Raw genomic sequence first — 18944 nt, 5'->3', positions numbered from 1 at the left:
TTTTGATAGCGTCTGTTCAAATTTCCTTATAGAAATATACATAGAGTTCTGTTTAATTATTTGATCATTTTATATACTTTTAAAAAGAGGAAAAAATCGGAAACGATTGCATATGATAAAATATTTTTTCTGAACATTGATACATACATTATTAACATCCGTTTTAACAGGTGCTGAAAAATCTTAAAAAGATAATAATAAGCTCCGATGCTTTTAAGAGAACTTTGATACTTTAAACTAATCAAACATGTCTTTTCTAAGAGATAGATCCATGATGATCCGTGACTCTTATCTCTTTTATACAGAATTTAACTAGATTAAATTCAGAATAGTAAATTATTGTATAATTAAAATGTACGATATAACAAAGCTATGTAAGCATATTTGAATATCGATTTGAATTTAGCGCGGTTTTTCGTCATGTCATCACGTGACCAAATTAGTTCCGAAACAGATGTCGCTAAGATTAATCTTTCAACCTCTTTTGAGAGGGGAGTTTTCCCCTTCTAACAAAATCATTGGAGTGCATTCGGGTGCAAATAGAAGCAATTGCAGGAGGAATTTTGGTTTTATAATCATAGTAACGATTCCTACGTTTAAGTCCATCCTACGTGTTTTATTGATTTTAATCTGAGTAGAGTCATGCAACAGCCTAAGAAACGTGTCTGCTATTATTATGACAGTAAGTACTGAGAAAATCGAAGAGAAAATCTGTGAAAATGTACTTCGAGACTATCAGGTGTTCAGACAGATAGAGAGAGGGAGAGAGAGAGAGAGAGAGGGGTTAGCGCGTTCGTACCTTTTCTCATATAATATCTGTCTTCTATTTAGCTCGACATAATTGTTTATTAGCTTGTTTGTGCTTCATCGATTTATAAAGGTTACAAAACGCGATTATGTTTCAATATAATATATCAAAATTTGCATCCTTGTCTTCGATAATACGATTTTCGCAGAGTTAAGCCGGTAAATTCTCAGCTTCACTTCGCGCGACCGTAGTGTCAGCCATACCTCCAGTATGTACAACAGTCACCATAGAGAATCTTCAAGTCATTCCTAGTTATCACATCTTAATAATCATAATTCGATTACCTATGATTATATCTAATAGATAATTTAATTCCTGAATATAGATTTTTGTGTAATAATTTTATCGTATGGGAAAAAAAAGGTCGATTTTCGAAACATTTAAACAGATAATTTTCCAAATTTTTGCCTAAAACAATAATTAAATATTATATTTAAAATTGTAATTTTTATTATAATAATAGGACATTATTTTGTAAAAAAATCTAGATTAGCTTTTAAAATCGTGAGAAATACCTAGATTTTGCGAAATTATCGAGTAATGTAGATTTCCATTATTTCTCGTTATGTATAATTTACGCTTTAGCCGAAAGAATTTTTTTATGTAAATCGGTTTGCAAATTTAGTGAAAATTGTTTATTTTTTATAGAAAGTTACGGGAGATTCTCAAGTGTACTCCGGCGTACCATAGTTTTTCTTTTTAAACGCATTTTGTGATGTATTATATTACATATTTCTTAAATCATACCGTATCAATTATTTTATTACCAACGTGTATGATATATATATTTTTATTTCTCTAGGTGATATTGGAAATTATTATTATGGTCAAGGACATCCGATGAAACCTCATCGTATAAAGATGACGCACAATTTACTCTTGAATTATGGTCTTTATAGAAAGATGGAAATATATGTGAGAATTTTTCATTATTTTATTTGTATGAAAAAACAATTCTCTTGATGCATGAAATATATCTCAAATTGTAGCGCCCTCATAAAGCCACACAAGAAGAAATGACAAAGTTTCATAGCGACGATTACATCCGATTTTTGAGGTCTATACGGCCAGATAATATGACAGAGTACAACAAACAAATGCAACGATGTAAGACATTCTTGCTGAATAAGCTATATTATTAATATAAAAACATTTTAGAATTAAAAACATTTTCATATTTTTTTATTTTGTGACAGTTAATGTAGGAGAAGATTGTCCTGTCTTTGATGGCTTGTATGAGTTTTGTCAATTATCAGCTGGTGGATCTGTAGCTGCCGCTGTCAAACTCAACAAACAAGCCTCAGAAATCTGCATCAATTGGGGTGGTGGCTTGCATCACGCGAAAAAAAGTGAAGCGTCAGGTTTTTGCTATGTAAACGACATTGTGCTCGGAATTTTGGAACTACTAAAATATCATCAAAGAGTTCTGTACATTGATATCGATGTTCATCATGGCGATGGTGTGGAGGAAGCTTTTTATACAACAGATAGAGTAATGACGGTTTCATTTCACAAATATGGTGAATACTTCCCTGGAACTGGAGATCTCCGTGATATTGGGGCAGGAAAGGTGAGAGAGTTATTTAAATATTATAATCATGCCTTCATTATTTTACCTTTATTATTTATTTGAAATTATTATTAAACATGTGTACATTCATGCATATACGATTTTTCCTTGTAATTCTAATAGGGAAAGTATTATGCTGTTAACATACCTTTGAGGGATGGTATGGATGATGAAAGTTACGAATCAATATTTGTTCCTATCATTTCAAAAGTAATGGAAACTTTCCAACCTTCTGCTGTCGTTTTGCAATGTGGTGCTGATTCATTGACGGGTAAAATTTTAAAACAAATTATTATCATAAGATTACACAAAGCTGTCTTTAACTTAAACTTTAATTCACTCCAATTCAGGCGACCGATTGGGATGCTTTAATTTGACTGTGAAGGGTCATGGCAAATGCGTGGAATTTGTAAAGAGATATAATTTACCTTTCTTGATGGTAGGAGGTGGCGGTTATACAATCAGAAATGTGTCCAGATGTTGGACATATGAGACATCTGTAGCTCTGGGATCCGAAATCGCAAATGAATTACCATATAATGATTATTTTGAGTACTTTGGTCCTGACTTTAAATTACACATAAGTCCTTCAAATATGACAAATCAAAACACTCCCGAATACCTTGAAAAAATTAAGTAAGTCATATTTGTAGTATTATTTTTTTATTTGTATGTATAGTACAATTAAAATTAATTATATTTAATTGTAGAACAAGATTATTTGAAAACTTAAGAATGTTACCTCATGCACCTGGTGTGCAAGTTCAAGCAATACCAGAGGATGGTGCCATTGTTGATGTTTTTGAACCAGAAGACAAGATGAATCTTGATGAAAGATTATCTCAACATGACTTGGACAAGAGGATACAACATGAAAATGAATACAGTGATAGTGAAGATGAAGGAGAAGGTGGACGAAGAGATAACAGATCATATAAAGTAATGATTTTTAATAATTTAATATATATATGATACACGCACACACATATGCAATACACACAAATATATTTAATTAATTTTTATCAGAAAATTCATTATATATATATGACACAACAACATGGAATAACATTATGAGTTGTTTTATCTCATTTTTTTTAATAAAGGGAACTAAGAAGCGACCACGTTTGGAAAAAGGTCAGGATATGGATATGCATATCATAAATATTAATATGAAAAAAGAGGATGACGTAAAATTGGAATCAAAAGGTATTAAATCATATATATATTTTTTCTATTTTATTTTTGCAAATTAATATTTAAAAATTATAATAATTATGTAATATTTTTTATTTAGGAAATGATAAAGACGAAAAAATAAATCCCCATAATGAAGAAATAAAGAAAGATAGTGGGGCTAATCTCTGATAAATGATTGTTTCAGGATATTTGCATATCCGCAAAAGTACAAAAGCCCCTATTAAAAAATTAGATATAGATAATCTTAGATACTTTAAATGAAAAAATATTGATAGATTTTTGCTGGAATCGCAATACCGCATGCTGAAGTGTATTCAGAGAACAGTCATGTGTGCAATCTACTTGAATGTAATCAAGATAGCATACAAGAATTTATTTATGAAAAGATATATGTGTATGTGTATGTGTACATTAGCGACGAGAAATTTGTTCGCGACTATAAAAGAGTAAAGAGAAGCCACCGTATATAATTTATAAGATGGAATTATAAACCTCATCTGAGAATTTTGTATATTATTGTATTTATACTTTTGTATTTATACAAAATGCATAAAGTTACGTGTCTTTTAGCACGCAATTTAGATATGAAAATAATTATCTTATATTAAGATAATAAAAAAGATTAATGAAATCTTGTGCATTTATCGAGCAAATCACTGGAACAATTTGTTTATTGCTAAAAAAAAGAAAATGATATTTTTCTCATAAGATCAAAGAAATGTGATTCTTGTCTCTATTATATAATTTTTATTACAACTTGCTATATACAATGGCTTACTTATATAAAGTGGACATTTTTTGTATCAGAATAATTTGAGAGAAAATTAATATCATTTTATTTGGGTTTCCAATTTATTAATTATTTCTAAAAGAGTTTTCATCTGTATATCTTTGTGCAATCTTTCCTCTAGCTTTTCTAGTGCTACTCCACCTTGCATAAACTCTGGCAAGTTATATAGAGTTCCATTCTGTAGCCTGTGATCGGTCACACGATCCTGATTGTAGTTATATGTTCTGACCTTCTCATTTCTAGATTTCATTCCCATCTGTTTTTGTCGTAGCTCACTTATGAATGTCGTCTGTTTATTTAATTGTTGCTCATACAGAATACTTCTCAGCTTAATCATTGCTACTTCCTTGTTCTTGATTTGCGATCTGTGCATTTGACAGGACACAGATAGCCCGCTCGGCAAGTGAATCATTCTCACCGCGGAATCTGTGGTATTCACGTGCTGACCACCCGCGCCGGACGCTCTTTTTGTCTCAATCTTCAGATCTTTATCATTAATTACAATTTGTACTTTTGATGGTGCTGGTAAAATTGCTACCGAAGCTGTACTAGTGTGTACTCGGCCTGATTTTTCTGTGGCTGGTATCCGTTGTACTCGATGTACGCCGCCCTCGTATTGCAATTTGTAGGTTTCATCACCAGACACCAAAACACTGACGTGCCTAATACCATTGTTATCATTTGTCTCCATATCGATCACTTCATGAGTTAAGCCTAAATATTTGGCATAACCCATGTACATTTCATATAGATCCTTAACAAATAACATTGCTTCCTGACCACCAACACCCGCTGTTATCTCAATGATAATACTATCATAAGATTCCTTGCATATATTGATCAATATATTGTCTAACAGTCTCTCATCGAGTTCGTTTAACTGTTCCTTGTACAGTGTTTCTTCTTCCTCGGCTAACTTTTTCATCTCTACATCCTGTTTCGCTAAAAATTATGTATTATAGGTAATATGAGAGATTTAATAGAAAAATATCAATAAGCATATTCTCTATTCACCTAGATCCTGTAAATTTTGAATATTCTCTACGAGATGCGCTCTGTCGTCCAATAAGCCACCAACAATCTTTAAATCGATGAATTCGAAGAAAGTACTCTTCGAGGCTTCATTCTTATACTTTTTCGTGACATAATCTAAGCATCTTCTAATTTTATCATCCAAAATATTCGGGCTCGCGTGCGAATCGCAAAAGTTTCTCACAGGTCCTAGGTTAATCAATGACGAGACATGTAATTCGCGAATTTTTGCGAGATTTCTAAGTTTCATACATCGCCAGTAATTATCGAACCTACATCTTCGAATTAGCAGAGACATTCTGCGAATTTGTGTTATTTAATCGTACAAATGCAAGAATTTTAGCTACGCTTACAGCCGCCAAAACACTTGAGATGACATTTTTGTAGTCTGCTACACAGATGATTTAAAGGCGCCTTTACATGTTAACGTTTGACTTTAATTTTCAACGTCAAGAGATATCACGTGATTAAAAACAAAGATATCAATTCGTCATTTTTTAGTCACGTGATGTCTTTTGAGAATGAAAATGAGGGTCGATCGTCTCATGAATTTGTATCTTAAGATAACTTGTGCAGCGTCAAACGGAACGTTTGCATTATTTAATTAAGTACATTTATTGATATTATTTTCAATGTTTTCATGTCAACTTGTGTCGCTAAATGAAAAGCATTCATAATAGCATACAAATGCTAACCAATCACGCTCTAATGATAATTAATTGATACATAAATTAATTACTATACATTAATCAATACATAAATTAATTGATACATCAACATAATATAGTTATTTTTTATATTTGTGTTATTTATATTTTTTATATTTTTATTTTATACTTTTTTTATATTTTTATTATTTTTATATTTGTATTATTTTTTATATTCAAGCGTCAGATTTCCATTCTCGAAAAAAATAGATCTGTTCGCGTTGCTTGCACTCTCTAAAAATTTCTGCATTTAAAACGAGATAAATATATATTAAGCGTAAAGAGAGAATGAGAGAGAGAGAGAGGGAGAGAGATGGGTGTGCAAGTGTGAGCAACGCGAACAGACTTAACATCTGTGGCCGAAATAGCATCGTTTTACAGCGCTACCTTCGCGACAAGCTTGCAACTCGCATGCGAGTGCAAGGCGCGTGCGCATGCGGTTGGTTAATGACGCTGTGTCCCGTTGGTGAGAGCGGCGATCACTCCGCGGTCCTGGTTTAATTCCGTTCACAGTGTTTTGTCGATTTATTCCAAATGGATCCCGTAAAAATGTCCATGCAGCCGCACAGTAGGAAACGCGTCTGCTATTATTATGACAGTAAGTTATCACAGAAAAATATCCACGGAAACATTACACACACACGAGAAGCTTGTCAAAATGTGTTTGCGCCATTCGCGCTTACCGCGTTTATTTCGAGCGATCTAGCTCGGCATCCGATCGTTCATCGGTCTACCTGTTCTACGTCGTTGATTAAAAACATCGAAGCACGTCTATTGACACGCGATACATCGAAATTCGCATGCTGTTCCTACTAGATAATACGATTTTCGTGACGTTAAGACGAGAGATTCTCAGCCGCTTTTTCGCGCGACCGTAGCCAAGCGAACCAAAAAGCGTCGGCCATGGCTATATATATGCGTAGCCACTATAAATCCGTGTACTCGAGAATCTGCTTTTTATCGAATCAATGTTACTTGATATAGTTAATAATTTATCATCTATCTTTGTTTCTCCAAAATTGTAATTGATTATTGCACCTTTTTGTAGCGATAGACCTTGTATGCTAACTGAATTTTGTAGCATGTCACTTTGACATTTGACGAATCGTGGATTTTCAAGTATATATACTCATATGTGGCGATAATTACGTACATTATATTTAAGACTGCAATTTTTCTTTGTTATAAAACAATGTTTTTGTCAATAGAAACGAAAAAAAGTCCGAAATTGAGATGGTCATAGGTTAAGTTATTAAGAATGTTGTGGGATTTTTATGATATTATTGACTAATGTGAAGTTCAAAAAGCTACTTCCCGAATATAATTTACGCTCATTGAAAATATTTTTCGCGAAAATCCGCATTTCGACAAAAGTTGTGAATGTTAATACAGTTTTTGTAGAGTAACTGCGGCAGATTCTCAGATATACTCCAGCGCACCGTAGTTAGTTAATTGTGTACCCCGCTCAGTGATAGCTATATTTTTACATTTTTTTATACTTTTTGAAGTGTATTGGTTCATTTATGTTATTTTTTTTCAATTAGGTGATATTGGAAATTATTATTATGGACAAGGGCATCCTATGAAGCCACATCGTATAAGGATGACGCACAATCTACTTTTAAATTATGGTCTTTATAGAAAGATGGAAATATATGTAAGAATTTTTTCATCATATTTTATTTATGCAAGAAACAGCTTTCATCATAAGCTCAATCAATTATATTTTATATATTATATATAATTATATTTTATCATATTATCAATCATATAAAAAAATATAATATTATACTTCATTATCTAGCGGCCTCACAAAGCCACAGCAGATGAAATGACAAAATTCCATAGTGACGAGTACATTAGATTTCTGAGATCCATACGACCAGATAATATGTCTGAATATAACAAACAAATGCAACGATGTAAGACATTATCATTTGGTAAATTATATTATTAAAATTAAGAACATTTTAATATTATTTTGCTTTTTACAACAGTTAATGTAGGGGAAGATTGCCCTGTTTTTGATGGTTTGTATGAGTTTTGCCAATTATCAGCTGGTGGATCTGTAGCTGCCGCTGTCAAACTCAACAAACAAGCCTCAGAAATTTGCATCAATTGGGGTGGTGGCTTGCATCACGCGAAAAAGAGCGAAGCATCAGGTTTCTGCTACGTGAATGACATTGTACTCGGAATCTTGGAACTACTAAAATATCATCAAAGAGTTTTGTACATTGACATTGATGTTCATCATGGTGACGGTGTTGAAGAAGCTTTTTATACAACGGATAGAGTTATGACAGTCTCATTTCATAAATATGGTGAATACTTCCCTGGAACTGGAGATCTCCGTGATATAGGAGCAGGGAAGGTAAACTTACCAGAACATAATGTCCGTTTGCTTATAATTCTATTTATGTGTAATAATTAATTGTCATATATGATTCTCTCTTTTTATCAACAGGGAAAGTATTATGCAGTTAATATACCCTTGAGAGATGGTATGGATGATGAGAGCTATGAGTCTATATTTGTCCCCATTATTTCAAAAGTAATGGAAACTTTTCAACCTTCTGCTGTCGTTTTACAATGTGGTGCCGACTCATTGACGGGTAACATTTAAAAAAATTATAATAAAAATATAATATATATTTTTTATAATATAAATATTAATTGATATTAATTTTATACAGGTGATCGACTGGGATGTTTTAATTTGACTGTAAGAGGTCATGGTAAATGCGTGGAATTTGTAAAAAAATATAATTTGCCATTCTTAATGGTGGGAGGTGGTGGATATACAATTAGGAATGTGTCTAGATGTTGGACATATGAGACATCTGTAGCTCTAGGATCTGAAATCGCGAATGAACTTCCGTATAATGATTACTTTGAATATTTTGGTCCTGACTTTAAGCTGCATATAAGTCCTTCAAATATGGCCAATCAAAACACTCCCGAATATCTCGAAAAAATAAAGTAAGCAATCTTGCAATTCTATAATAGTTTTTCTATTCTGGCTTTTATATTGTGTAAGCAAATTAATTCCATAACTGTGTCTAATTATAGAACAAGGCTGTTTGAGAATTTAAGAATGCTACCTCATGCACCTGGTGTCCAAGTTCAAGCAATTCCAGAGGATGGTGCTGTCATTGAGGATTCAGAAGCTGAAGAAAAAGCAAATCCGGATGACAGATTACCTCAACGTGACTTGGACAAGAGAATGCAACATGAAAATGAATACAGTGACAGTGAAGATGAAGGTGAAGGTGCACGAAGAGATAATAGATCGTATAAGGTATGAGTTTTGTTATACAATGTAATATTTATTATATGCAGTTAGGAAAAAAGTTGTAATTATAGAAAAGCGGTATATAAATATTTTTATATTTCTTTTTTTTTATTAAAGGGATCTAGAGATAGAAAACGACCGCGTTTGGAAAAAGGTCAGGAGGCCATTGACGCTGATATAAAGAAGGAAGAAGATATAAAATCGGAGCCAAAAGGTAGTGATACTTGAACATTACTGTTTTCTATATTTATAAATTAATGTTAGAGAAAGAAATTAATAATTATTAAAATTCTTTATTTAGAAAATGAAAAAGATGAAAAAACGAATTCTACAAATGAAGAAGCAAAGAAGGATGGTGGGGCGAATCCCTGATAGATGATTGCCCCGGAGCATCTAAAAAGATGGAAAAATCTTTATTTAAATTAAGTATATATAAGTTTAAGTAACTCAAATGATGGCAGCACATGATGTCATAGCTACTTTTACCTCGTTCTATATAATTCAAAATTCTTGTTTCTACTATTAAAACTCTCGAAAATGTTTAGAAACTTTTAGAGATATCAGATACTATCTTTTACCCTATTCGTGGCAATTTCATTGAAATTAACACGTATGAGCGTGTAGCGTTTAGAACGAGAGCATAAACTAAAATTTCGAAACATATTTTTGAACATTCTTCAATGAAAAGAGATGGAAAGTACCGCACAAAAATAATTAAAAATATCCACGCTCGCACGGAATGGTTTTTCGATCGAGTCGTCAGGATTTTATAATCTGACTACAATTCTTTTTATACATATTTATTTACAGCATATCACTTGAAGTATAGTGTCATTAAATCAGTCAATTTTCATGTAAAAGATTCTTTGTAGATCACTCATAGATGTTTATTTTATTTTTATAAGCACATTAATTTCACAGATTTTTTAAAATCAGATCATGAGATATTGACGATTGGTGCAAGACATTAAGTTATAGCAAGATTTTATCGTCTAAAAGCTGCAATTAAATTATATATATATGTACACATACGACCGCGTGTATCTTCACGCGCTCGATATAAATTGTACGTTTTTTTATTCATTGCTTGCAATTAATTGATCTGTTTGATGAAGACCAATGTGCAATTTATGCATTATAGAAGGACAACAATTAGACTAAATCTAAACACAGATTGCTCTTTTGAAATAGATCAAATGAATTTGTTTGCTTCCTATTCCTGTGTACATAACATACAGAAATTAATCTTAAGGCAAATATCCCTTGCATGCAATAATGATACTGGAATGATAATAATATTCTGTTTGAAAATGTAAAATGTATTTTATCTTACATTACTCAAAAGAGATGTGAATATCTATATAATTTTGATCACTCTTCTGGTTTATTTGATGGGTTGCAGTAAATATCTTTAACTCTTGTAACATATACTTTAGAAAACTAAAGAATAAGAAACATTTACAATTTGACAGAATTAGATATTTACATCTGCTTTCATTGTATTGGATTTGTATATATAACTTCATAACTATTATAAGTTTCAATTTTTTATACTATCATATATAAATGTCAATTCTCAAACCTTTGAATAAACTAGAGGGGTATCTAAAAGAAAGAAAAAAAATATTCCGTTGATATTTTTGAGTAATGCATGAGAGTGAAAAACAATCTGATGGAAAGTAATGAGTAATAAACAGTTGACGAAATATATATATATATATATATATATATATATATATGTATATATACATATATATATCTATTTCGAGCATAGCTGTAGAATTTTAAATATGTATTGAGCAAGATACTATAATTTAAGAAATATAAAAATTATTTATGGCGTTTGGATCGACTTTTACAACAAAAACTAGATACCGCCATGTCGCAAAAGTCGAACCTACATTCACGATCTTTATGCAATAAGAAATATTTTGTCACAAACTCTTTCCTCAGACTATACATTCCCACAATGAATTTCACTCTTTTTGTGCAGAGACAAAAATTGTGCATTTTAACAATTTTATGTATATAAAATTTAATCTTTTATTGCGATTATTCTTTCACATATTTGATTAGATCATACCATCATTGATTTTACATATCCATAACAATCCATAATAATTGATCGATTATACACTTGTCACGCACACAGAAATAAATTCAAAATGATGCAGTACATGTCTTGTATAAGTATTTGAGATATAGATCAAATAATATATGTGTATATATATTTATGTTCACGCATAAAAAGTACACATATGAATGGGCGTTTTTAAATATTTATAATAAAAAATATCTCTCTATATGTATGTAGTTTTCTGAAATCTATTTTTTTCTACAAATCCAGAAAGATCGCGAATCTGAGATTTGAAAATGTCTAAGTGTTGCTAATGATTGCTTTTCAGGAAGAAAAAATTATATGAAGTAAAATGTATATTATATGAAGTAAAAAAATTTACTTCAAAATTTAATTTATGTAAAGATTATATACAATAGAATCTTGTTTATTTTTATTTCTCTGGGGAAGAAGCGAAAACAAAAAATTCTCGAGTTTGGCAGACAAATACATTAAACAAATTTCTTAGGTAAGTTAATATGTACGTTATAATTAATATATATTTATGTAAAAAAAATAGAATCTATATAGCATTGCAAAATGAGCAAAAGAAAACAAAGCATTAAAAAAATTTTTTACGGATAATTTTATTAATAAATCATCTTTTCATTATCATTAATAAAACATCTTTTTGATTGTCATATGAATAGATGAATATTTTAATCAAATTTATATACATAAAAAATAACTGTAGATATGTTCTCTGTACATACATAAACTTCCTACGCTAAAAACGAGATAGAAATATATTTAGGAGTTCGAAGAGAAAGAGACGAAAATAGAAAAGTGCAAGAAGTTCAGCATTAAGGAACAACCTTGCATCCTGCATTACGTACTACGCACTATACTTCAATGTCGAAATCCAAGATGAATAGTTTTGAGGGGCCGGTAGCCGGCAGGCGCCTCGACGATTCCTCAGCTTCAATGTAACGTCCACAAATGTTATCGTAAAAGCGTGTCGTACAAAATGTAATTGATTGAGGATAACAAAGATTTTAGCGCAAAGCGCATGACATCCCTTCATCAGCGACTTATCATTCCAACCTTATTATTTACGATAACATTTCTCCAATTTATGCTACGATTACTCGTATGTAAACAATTTTCATACACCTACGATATATCTTACGTTAATCAAAACATTTTTTCCAAGAAAATCGCATGAGATGACTTTTCTGAATGACTTGATAGCTGAAACGAGTACTGTGATTGTACTCTTTTCCAGAGGGATGTGAAACTCAACGGAATTTTATACTGCAAATACAAGAGAGATTTTACAACTTAGTCAGATTTCAATCAGAGATTTGGAGAATGATTTCCCAAATGTCCCATGTGATGACCCTTGCTAACAGCATTATAGGAGTGAGCGTCCTGGCAATGCCCTTCTGCTTCAAACAATGTGGCATCGTACTGGCCATTTTGCTGTTACTTTTGTGTAGCACCTTATCACGACTAGCATGCCACTTCCTCATCAAATCAGCTGTAATATCGAGGAGACGCAACTTTGAGCTACTTGCTTTTCATGCATTTGGTCACATGGGAAAGTTCCTTGCAGAACTCTTAATCATAGGTTTTATGTTGGGCACGTGCATTGCCTACTTCGTCGTCATCGGTGATCTGGGACCACAGATAATCAGCAAAATGATAGACAGGACATCAGGGGAAATACGCACCAGTTTGTTAATCATTACTGGAGTCTTCATAGTTTTACCTCTCGGGCTGCTTCGAAATATCGATAGTCTATCTAGCATTTGTACTGCTACTATTGTTTTTTATCTCTGTCTCATATTAAAGGTATAATATAACAGTAATGTTGCAGTGTCCTTAAAAATATTGAATCTAAAATATATAAGCGCTAGAGAGAATTATATACATGCTATAATTATATACTTTCTTTTAATCAACAGATAATGAATGAATCTACTCTACATATCTTTGCGGAAGATTGGTTTGATAATGTTAATTATTGGAGACCAGCTGGTATTCTCCAGTGCCTCCCCATATTCTCCATGGCTCTCTTCTGTCAAACTCAACTATTTGAAATATACGAAACCATTCCAAATGCATCCTTAGAGAAAATGAATGATGTTGTAAGAGGAGCGTTAAATATTTGTACTCTTGTATATATGTGTGTTGGCTTATTTGGTTACATTGCTTTCTGTACTCAATCATTCACAGGTAATTTAACAGAACTGCTACGCATGTATCTTACAATAAAAGATGATTATCACATTATCTTTGTCATATCATTTATTATTTATTTGTTTTCAACTTGTGCAGTTGCTCTTACTATTTTTATATATTGCAGGGAATATTTTACTGAGTTTCGAACCTAGCATAACATCCGAACTGATTAAACTGGGATTCGTATTTTCGGTTGCATTCAGTTTCCCTCTAGTCATTTTTCCATGTCGTGCGAGCTTGAATTCTCTTTTATTTCGCCGGGTATGTATGTTTTTCAAAAAAGAAAAATTTAAAAGCCCAAGTGTATTATTACTCCAGTTTTTAATTTATTTTTTATCGTTGTGTATCAGGTACATACCCACGAACCATCTACCAATTATTTGTCAGAATCCAGATTTCGATGTCTTACTATCGCAATAGTCAGCATTTCTCTGATAATCGGTATTCTAGTGCCAAATATAGAATTTGTTCTTGGTATCGTGGGATCAACGATCGGAGTAATGATCTGTTTGATATTCCCGACAGTATTCTTTGTGTCTATAAACAGCAAAAATACTAATGAAAGACTAGTAGCACAGGTAAAGTTTTACCAGTAATTCTTTTTATTTTTTTTTATAATTTTTTTTCTATGTTATATATATACTTATTATCTATAGGGCATTTTAATTATCGGCGTTTGGATTATGGTGCTCGGTACGTACGCTAATTTATATGCAATGGAAGAATCTACAAATGCAAAATTAACGATAACGAGTAAACCGCTCGGTCAAATCAATTTACCATTGAACATTAAAGACAATTTACATATTCCTGATGTTCCTAATAGTTTGGAAATCATTCCTAGAGCAAAAGGTAATATTGTACGAATTTATCTTTTATTTTCATTGTGATCTTACTCTCTTATTTTATTTTCATTGTGATCTTACTCTCTTATTTCACATTCTATTATAGATAAAATTAATAAGCTGTCTGAGATTAATATTCTCGATAAAACATTGGATTTGAAAGTAAAAGACGTTCGACAAGAACCGCCCATACCCGTTGAACGTGTGATTGTGACCGAAAAACAGAGTATTGAAAAACCTGATAAAGCAGCAGTAGACACTCTTGTGCCAGAGATAAAAGAAATAGAAGTTGAAACAGTTAAACCTTTAAATGAAAATTTAAACGTGCAATTGCAGGTTGCTGTGAATACCGATATCGCTAAAATTGATGAATCTGTTACATTGAAAGCAGAGGAGAAGATAAAAATAATTGAAGAGAAGGAACGATCTGTGGATTTGCAGAAGAACGATAATCTTATTAATCTAGATGCAATAAAGAAGGAGGAATCAGAATTGGCGGCTGATGGAGATGTTGCTAATGCTAGAGCTGCAGAACGGCACGAGCAACTTAGAAAAACATTAGAAAAGCATAAATTGGAGCAACGTGAAATGATGCAAGAACAGAAGAAAATTCTAAAGGATATTAAGGAACAGAAGCAAGAATTTGAGAGAGAAAAACAGAGAATGGCAAAAGATGAGATACTTAAGAAAAATGAAAAAAAGATACAGATTGATAACGAGGATTTATTGCCAAAGAGCAAAACAGACTTGAAAGAAAACGATAGAAAAATTGTCGAAAACAAAGAGATCAGTATAGAAGAAAAAAATAATAAAGTTTTGGAGGAGAAGCAATGGAATGCCGTGAATAAAATAAAGATCAATGAAAAACAGCAATCTCAAGATGAGAATAACAATATAGCAGCTGAAAACAAGAAAAAATTGGATTCCTTTCAGGAAATTTCTCCCAACGAAGATATAGAAGCATTACAGAAAATATCAGGAAATGTACCAGATAAATCTCTTATCAAAGAAGTGGCCATTGATCGTGAAATATCCGAGAGATTGTTACACAAAGAAAAACAAGATGATACGAAAATTGAGAGAATAGAATTTAACGATTTGAAAAATATGAAGGGTCCTATCTTGAATATCTTGTCAAAAGGAGCTATACAGAGATCTATTGCAGAAGAAGTACTTGTTAAAGAGAACGATAATCGTCAAATAAAAGAAGAGAAGAGAGAGGCTATTAGAAATGGAGTTATGAACATGTCAGAGGAACTGCAAGGAAAATACGATGACAAATATTCTGTACCTGTAGCATTAAAAATGATGAATCAGTCAAAATTAGATAACACGATTGTTTCATCATCAAACAAAAGCGAACCAGAAGTCTCCATTGTACATAGAGATATTTTGGAGAATAATGAACGTGAAAAGAGAGACGTCGATAAAGAAGTAAACGTAAACGATACAAACTTCAGTGATCGTTTATCTAAAAAATCCGAATCTTTTATTAAAGATGTTAATAACGTCGATCGCGGAACTTGCTCAAAATTACAGGAGAATTCCAAGAGTTATGAAGATAAAAAATTTGATAAGAGAATAACTAAATCGAGCACAACTAAAGTGCCTCTAATTAAAACGAACATTTATTTATCCGAACAGGAAATAACGAAAACAATTTCTATGGACGCTCCACATGATGCTCTTAATGTGGAGTATATAAATATGAAACAAAGAGATTTGAAAGCTTTGAATCCTAAGAGTAATGTAGAAATATAAAAATAATAAGAAATATAATAAGAAATATAAAAATAATAAAACCAGTGATATATATTTAAAAATAATAGAATTCACACAGCATAATATTACAAAATGAAAAGGCTCTAATATATTAAATATAAAAAGATTAAATAGAAAGATAAGCTAATAAAAACTAAGCAGTAAGCGCAACTTAATTATATAATTAAATTTTTAATTACAATGAATGTTTCGATTTTTTCTTATAGCTTTTTTTATAGCATAATATTAGATAAAACATTTATTTATAAATCGCAGATCGTTTGTTATTTTCTTTTTTATTTGTGATTTATTTTATGTCATATAAAATATTAAATTATTATTAAGTTGATAAATCCTGCTAAAAACTTCTATTTTTGCTTCATGTATGTATGTGTGTGTGTGTATTAAGAATAAGACATTTATAGTAATGATTCATGCTGTGCTTGAGTGTGATGTTTAAAACGACTGTTAAATATGTTGTCTTTGATCATAATCTTCTCTAAAATTTAAAAATTGTAAAAAAATGATACAAATATTAGTTTATTAAAAAATTAATATATAGATAAGATTAAATAAAAATGTATTTTTACACTGGAATTTATATTGTTTCGAATATCGTTTTATTATATATTATCCAATTTTTCCAAGATAATATATATATTCCTAAATTTTAATATAAATTCTCTTTATAATAGAAATTATACAATAGCACTTAGATATTTGCATATATACATATCCTGTATTTTTAAGTATTTGTGACATCTATTGGTTCTGGTTTAGGTTCTGTCATTTCTACATCTCTGCATTTCGCGTGTTGCAATTCTCTCCTGATTTCGGGAGTGATTGAATGGTGTGACTGTTTTCTCAGTAGTCTTAGTAGAGCTTCCTTTTGCTCAGAACTGATATCACTCTTATATCGTTGCACAAAAGTTAAGAGAGCTTGATGCCATAACACTGGTAATTCTCTGGTGTCTCTTTCAAACCTTGACAGATTATATTTATATTTAATATAAACGTAATTTCTAATAATATAGCTGCTTATAAAAGATTCATTGTTATCTTACCTAACAAAATGAAATACCACTCCATCTACTACTCTGTATGGAAGCGCGTATTTCTTATCCAAGAATATTCTGAGGAAAATGCTATTTGCACCTGTGTAGTCCATTTCCGCGATTTTCAGTATAGCTGCCGAGGAGTGCAAGATTGGTATTGAATTCTTCGCGATTACAGATCCAATGATGACACTTTCTCTGAGCGTGCACGTGCCGGATTCTAAGAGTGGCAGCAAGATTCCCTTCATAAAACCAGCCGGCTTGAACAATGCTTTCCTTAACGCCTGATATAAGTGGAAATTTAGTCTTTTGTATTCCGCCAAATCGTCCCTAATACGTGGTAACAGAACAAGATTGTAGAATCTTTGGGCCATCTTATCCTTCAAGTTTGAAGCAAATATCCTTGTCGCTTGATACATGGCAGCAGCAGACCATTTTGGTGGATCTGTGATATACAGTATCTGTTCCCAATTCTTTAAGCTAGGCACGATTTTAAAAGCCTTTGGTAGTTTGCCACTACGATATTTCGCCAAAACGTCTCTGACACCCTCGTACATCGCTTTTACCCGCGGATCCAAGTCTTGCAACTGAATAGTCCCAGCATCAGAAAATTGTGTTTCGATTTCAGTCTTTTTCTCTGTCAATTTCTCCATTATTATGTCGGCTAGCGTTCTCGTAGGTACCGGATCTTTGGACATGAACATCTGTAACGCGCGTTCATCATCTTCGTTGATTTGAATGTCCTCATAATAGTGTACATTATCCACCGGTTCTTCGTCATCACTGGATCGATCCTCAACATCGCTCAATTCGGAGCTGAGTTTGACAGTCAGCTTTTCGCTCTTAGGTTTACTGAGATCAATCTCCTCTTCAATCTCTAGCTGCTGTTGTCTGGCTTGCGATAAGATCCTTCTCGTCAGAGTAGGAGCTACGTACTAGAAAGAAATAATAATTATATTAATTGTAATCAAGGCAAAACAAAAAAATGTACTTTTTAACAGATTTAATTATCTTTAATTTTCAGGAAAATGAGATGATACGAAAGAGATAAATGTGGAAACTAACTTCTTCTTCATCATTCGCCCGATGCCTAATCTTTTGCCTGACTGTAGGCTTCACAGCTTTATCAATTTCTATTTGCTCCGTCAAACTTATTTTCGGCTCTTTGGTTCCGCCTTTAGAAACTTTGATTTTCTTAGCTTTGCCCATTTTATTTTTTTATTTTAGCACGTTATTAGGGAAGGAACTTTCTTTTTAAAAGAATAGGAGCCAGTTTTGGTACTTGTCTTTGGAAAAACACGTGTTTATATGTTGAATATGATGCATTAATAGATAGGCATGTGTAATAAAAATAGATGGCTATAAACAACCTTAATAAATGCGATTTTTCAGCAAAGGCATAATGTCACGCAATTGGCTATCAAATAGAGAATTTTTAAAGTCCCTAAAAATAGCCAATCGTACGACGTTGTATGATGTGCTTGTCCAAAACAATTCGGACCAATAGCAATCTTTGAAAATTTCATGCATATCGCTCGAATTATTTCTATAGACATTCTCGTCAATATACTTTATAAGTTATGGTTT

At 31.9% G+C, this 18944-nt stretch overlaps 5 protein-coding genes across 9 annotated transcripts; 3 read left to right on the top strand and 2 right to left on the bottom strand.

The window, feature by feature from the left end:
• The first annotated feature begins 477 nt into the window (after positions 1 to 477).
• Positions 478 to 4419, top strand: LOC145963456 (histone deacetylase HDAC1-like). 2 transcript variants are annotated; one of them, XM_083085422.1, is made up of 9 exons: positions 478 to 682; positions 1611 to 1723; positions 1798 to 1915; positions 2005 to 2378; positions 2502 to 2649; positions 2729 to 3014; positions 3089 to 3317; positions 3482 to 3584; positions 3673 to 4419. In XM_083085422.1, exons 1-9 carry the CDS (start codon positions 643 to 645, stop codon positions 3741 to 3743), a joined length of 1482 nt encoding a protein of 493 aa, XP_082941548.1. In that variant the 5' UTR covers positions 478 to 642; the 3' UTR covers positions 3744 to 4419. The 2 variants fall into 2 exon arrangements, with proteins under 2 accessions (XP_082941548.1, XP_082941549.1); XM_083085423.1 differs by lacking the exon at positions 478 to 682 and adding an exon at positions 888 to 1016.
• On the bottom strand, positions 3365 to 5805 carry Mrf1 (mitochondrial translation release factor 1). The gene is made up of 2 exons (XM_083085424.1): positions 5380 to 5805; positions 3365 to 5307 (listed from the first exon to the last, which is right to left on the bottom strand). Exons 1-2 carry the CDS (start codon positions 5693 to 5695, stop codon positions 4406 to 4408), a joined length of 1218 nt encoding a protein of 405 aa, XP_082941550.1. The 5' UTR covers positions 5696 to 5805; the 3' UTR covers positions 3365 to 4405.
• A 737-nt stretch (positions 5806 to 6542) lies between these two features.
• Positions 6543 to 11701, top strand: Hdac1 (histone deacetylase 1). Its single transcript, XM_083085420.1, has 9 exons — positions 6543 to 6702; positions 7649 to 7761; positions 7909 to 8026; positions 8102 to 8475; positions 8569 to 8716; positions 8798 to 9083; positions 9174 to 9402; positions 9514 to 9610; positions 9698 to 11701. The coding sequence occupies exons 1-9, from the start codon at positions 6639 to 6641 to the stop codon at positions 9766 to 9768; spliced, it is 1500 nt and encodes a 499-aa protein (XP_082941546.1). The 5' UTR covers positions 6543 to 6638; the 3' UTR covers positions 9769 to 11701.
• Positions 11702 to 12250: 549 nt separating this feature from the next.
• LOC145963452 (uncharacterized) lies at positions 12251 to 17287 on the top strand. 4 transcript variants are annotated; one of them, XM_083085416.1, is made up of 7 exons: positions 12251 to 12602; positions 12738 to 13306; positions 13420 to 13690; positions 13821 to 13957; positions 14047 to 14274; positions 14353 to 14548; positions 14648 to 17287. In XM_083085416.1, the coding sequence occupies exons 2-7, from the start codon at positions 12824 to 12826 to the stop codon at positions 16300 to 16302; spliced, it is 2970 nt and encodes a 989-aa protein (XP_082941542.1). In that variant the 5' UTR covers positions 12251 to 12602; positions 12738 to 12823; the 3' UTR covers positions 16303 to 17287. The 4 variants fall into 4 exon arrangements, with proteins under 4 accessions (XP_082941542.1, XP_082941544.1, XP_082941543.1 ...); XM_083085418.1 differs by having other exon boundaries at positions 12704 to 13306; XM_083085417.1 differs by having other exon boundaries at positions 12666 to 13306.
• Positions 16328 to 18682, bottom strand: Bys (Bystin). The gene is made up of 3 exons (XM_083085421.1): positions 18423 to 18682; positions 17367 to 18292; positions 16328 to 17285 (listed from the first exon to the last, which is right to left on the bottom strand). Exons 1-3 carry the CDS (start codon positions 18564 to 18566, stop codon positions 17048 to 17050), a joined length of 1308 nt encoding a protein of 435 aa, XP_082941547.1. The 5' UTR covers positions 18567 to 18682; the 3' UTR covers positions 16328 to 17047.
• Positions 18683 to 18944: the final 262 nt, after the last annotated feature.

The sequence above is a fragment of the Camponotus vicinus genome, unplaced genomic scaffold, assembly GCF_025532165.1.
Source record: "Camponotus vicinus isolate PSW18456_S1 unplaced genomic scaffold, iyCamVici1.0 SCAF_12, whole genome shotgun sequence".
NCBI classification, from domain to species: Eukaryota; Metazoa; Arthropoda; class Insecta; order Hymenoptera; family Formicidae; genus Camponotus; species Camponotus vicinus.
The sequence above is the reverse complement of the archived record's forward strand: the minus strand, read 5'-3'. Positions and strand labels throughout refer to the sequence as shown.

Bases quoted from the DNA above. Each gene is read 5' to 3' on its own strand.
- Mrf1 (XM_083085424.1), bottom strand. From the start codon at position 5,695: ATGTCTCTGCTAATTCGAAGATGTAGGTTCGATAATTACTGGCGATGT. The intron at 5,308-5,379 runs GTGAATAGAGAA...CATAATTTTTAG, and splicing joins TCAAAATTTACAGGATCTAG to CGAAACAGGATGTAGAGATG.
- Hdac1 (XM_083085420.1), top strand. From the start codon at position 6,639: ATGGATCCCGTAAAAATGTCCATGCAGCCGCACAGTAGGAAACGCGTC. The intron at 7,762-7,908 runs GTAAGAATTTTT...TTCATTATCTAG, and splicing joins ATAGAAAGATGGAAATATAT to CGGCCTCACAAAGCCACAGC. The intron at 9,403-9,513 runs GTATGAGTTTTG...TTTTTATTAAAG, and splicing joins GAGATAATAGATCGTATAAG to GGATCTAGAGATAGAAAACG.
- LOC145963452 (XM_083085416.1), top strand. From the start codon at position 12,824: ATGATTTCCCAAATGTCCCATGTGATGACCCTTGCTAACAGCATTATA. The intron at 13,958-14,046 runs GTATGTATGTTT...GTTGTGTATCAG, and splicing joins ATTCTCTTTTATTTCGCCGG to GTACATACCCACGAACCATC. The intron at 14,549-14,647 runs GTAATATTGTAC...ATTCTATTATAG, and splicing joins AATCATTCCTAGAGCAAAAG to ATAAAATTAATAAGCTGTCT.
- Bys (XM_083085421.1), bottom strand. From the start codon at position 18,566: ATGGGCAAAGCTAAGAAAATCAAAGTTTCTAAAGGCGGAACCAAAGAG. The intron at 18,293-18,422 runs GTTAGTTTCCAC...ATTTCTTTCTAG, and splicing joins GGGCGAATGATGAAGAAGAA to TACGTAGCTCCTACTCTGAC. The intron at 17,286-17,366 runs GTAAGATAACAA...TAATCTGTCAAG, and splicing joins GTGGTATTTCATTTTGTTAG to GTTTGAAAGAGACACCAGAG.
- LOC145963456 (XM_083085422.1), top strand. From the start codon at position 643: ATGCAACAGCCTAAGAAACGTGTCTGCTATTATTATGACA. The intron at 1,916-2,004 runs GTAAGACATTCT...ATTTTGTGACAG, and splicing joins CAACAAACAAATGCAACGAT to TTAATGTAGGAGAAGATTGT. The intron at 2,379-2,501 runs GTGAGAGAGTTA...TAATTCTAATAG, and splicing joins GTGATATTGGGGCAGGAAAG to GGAAAGTATTATGCTGTTAA.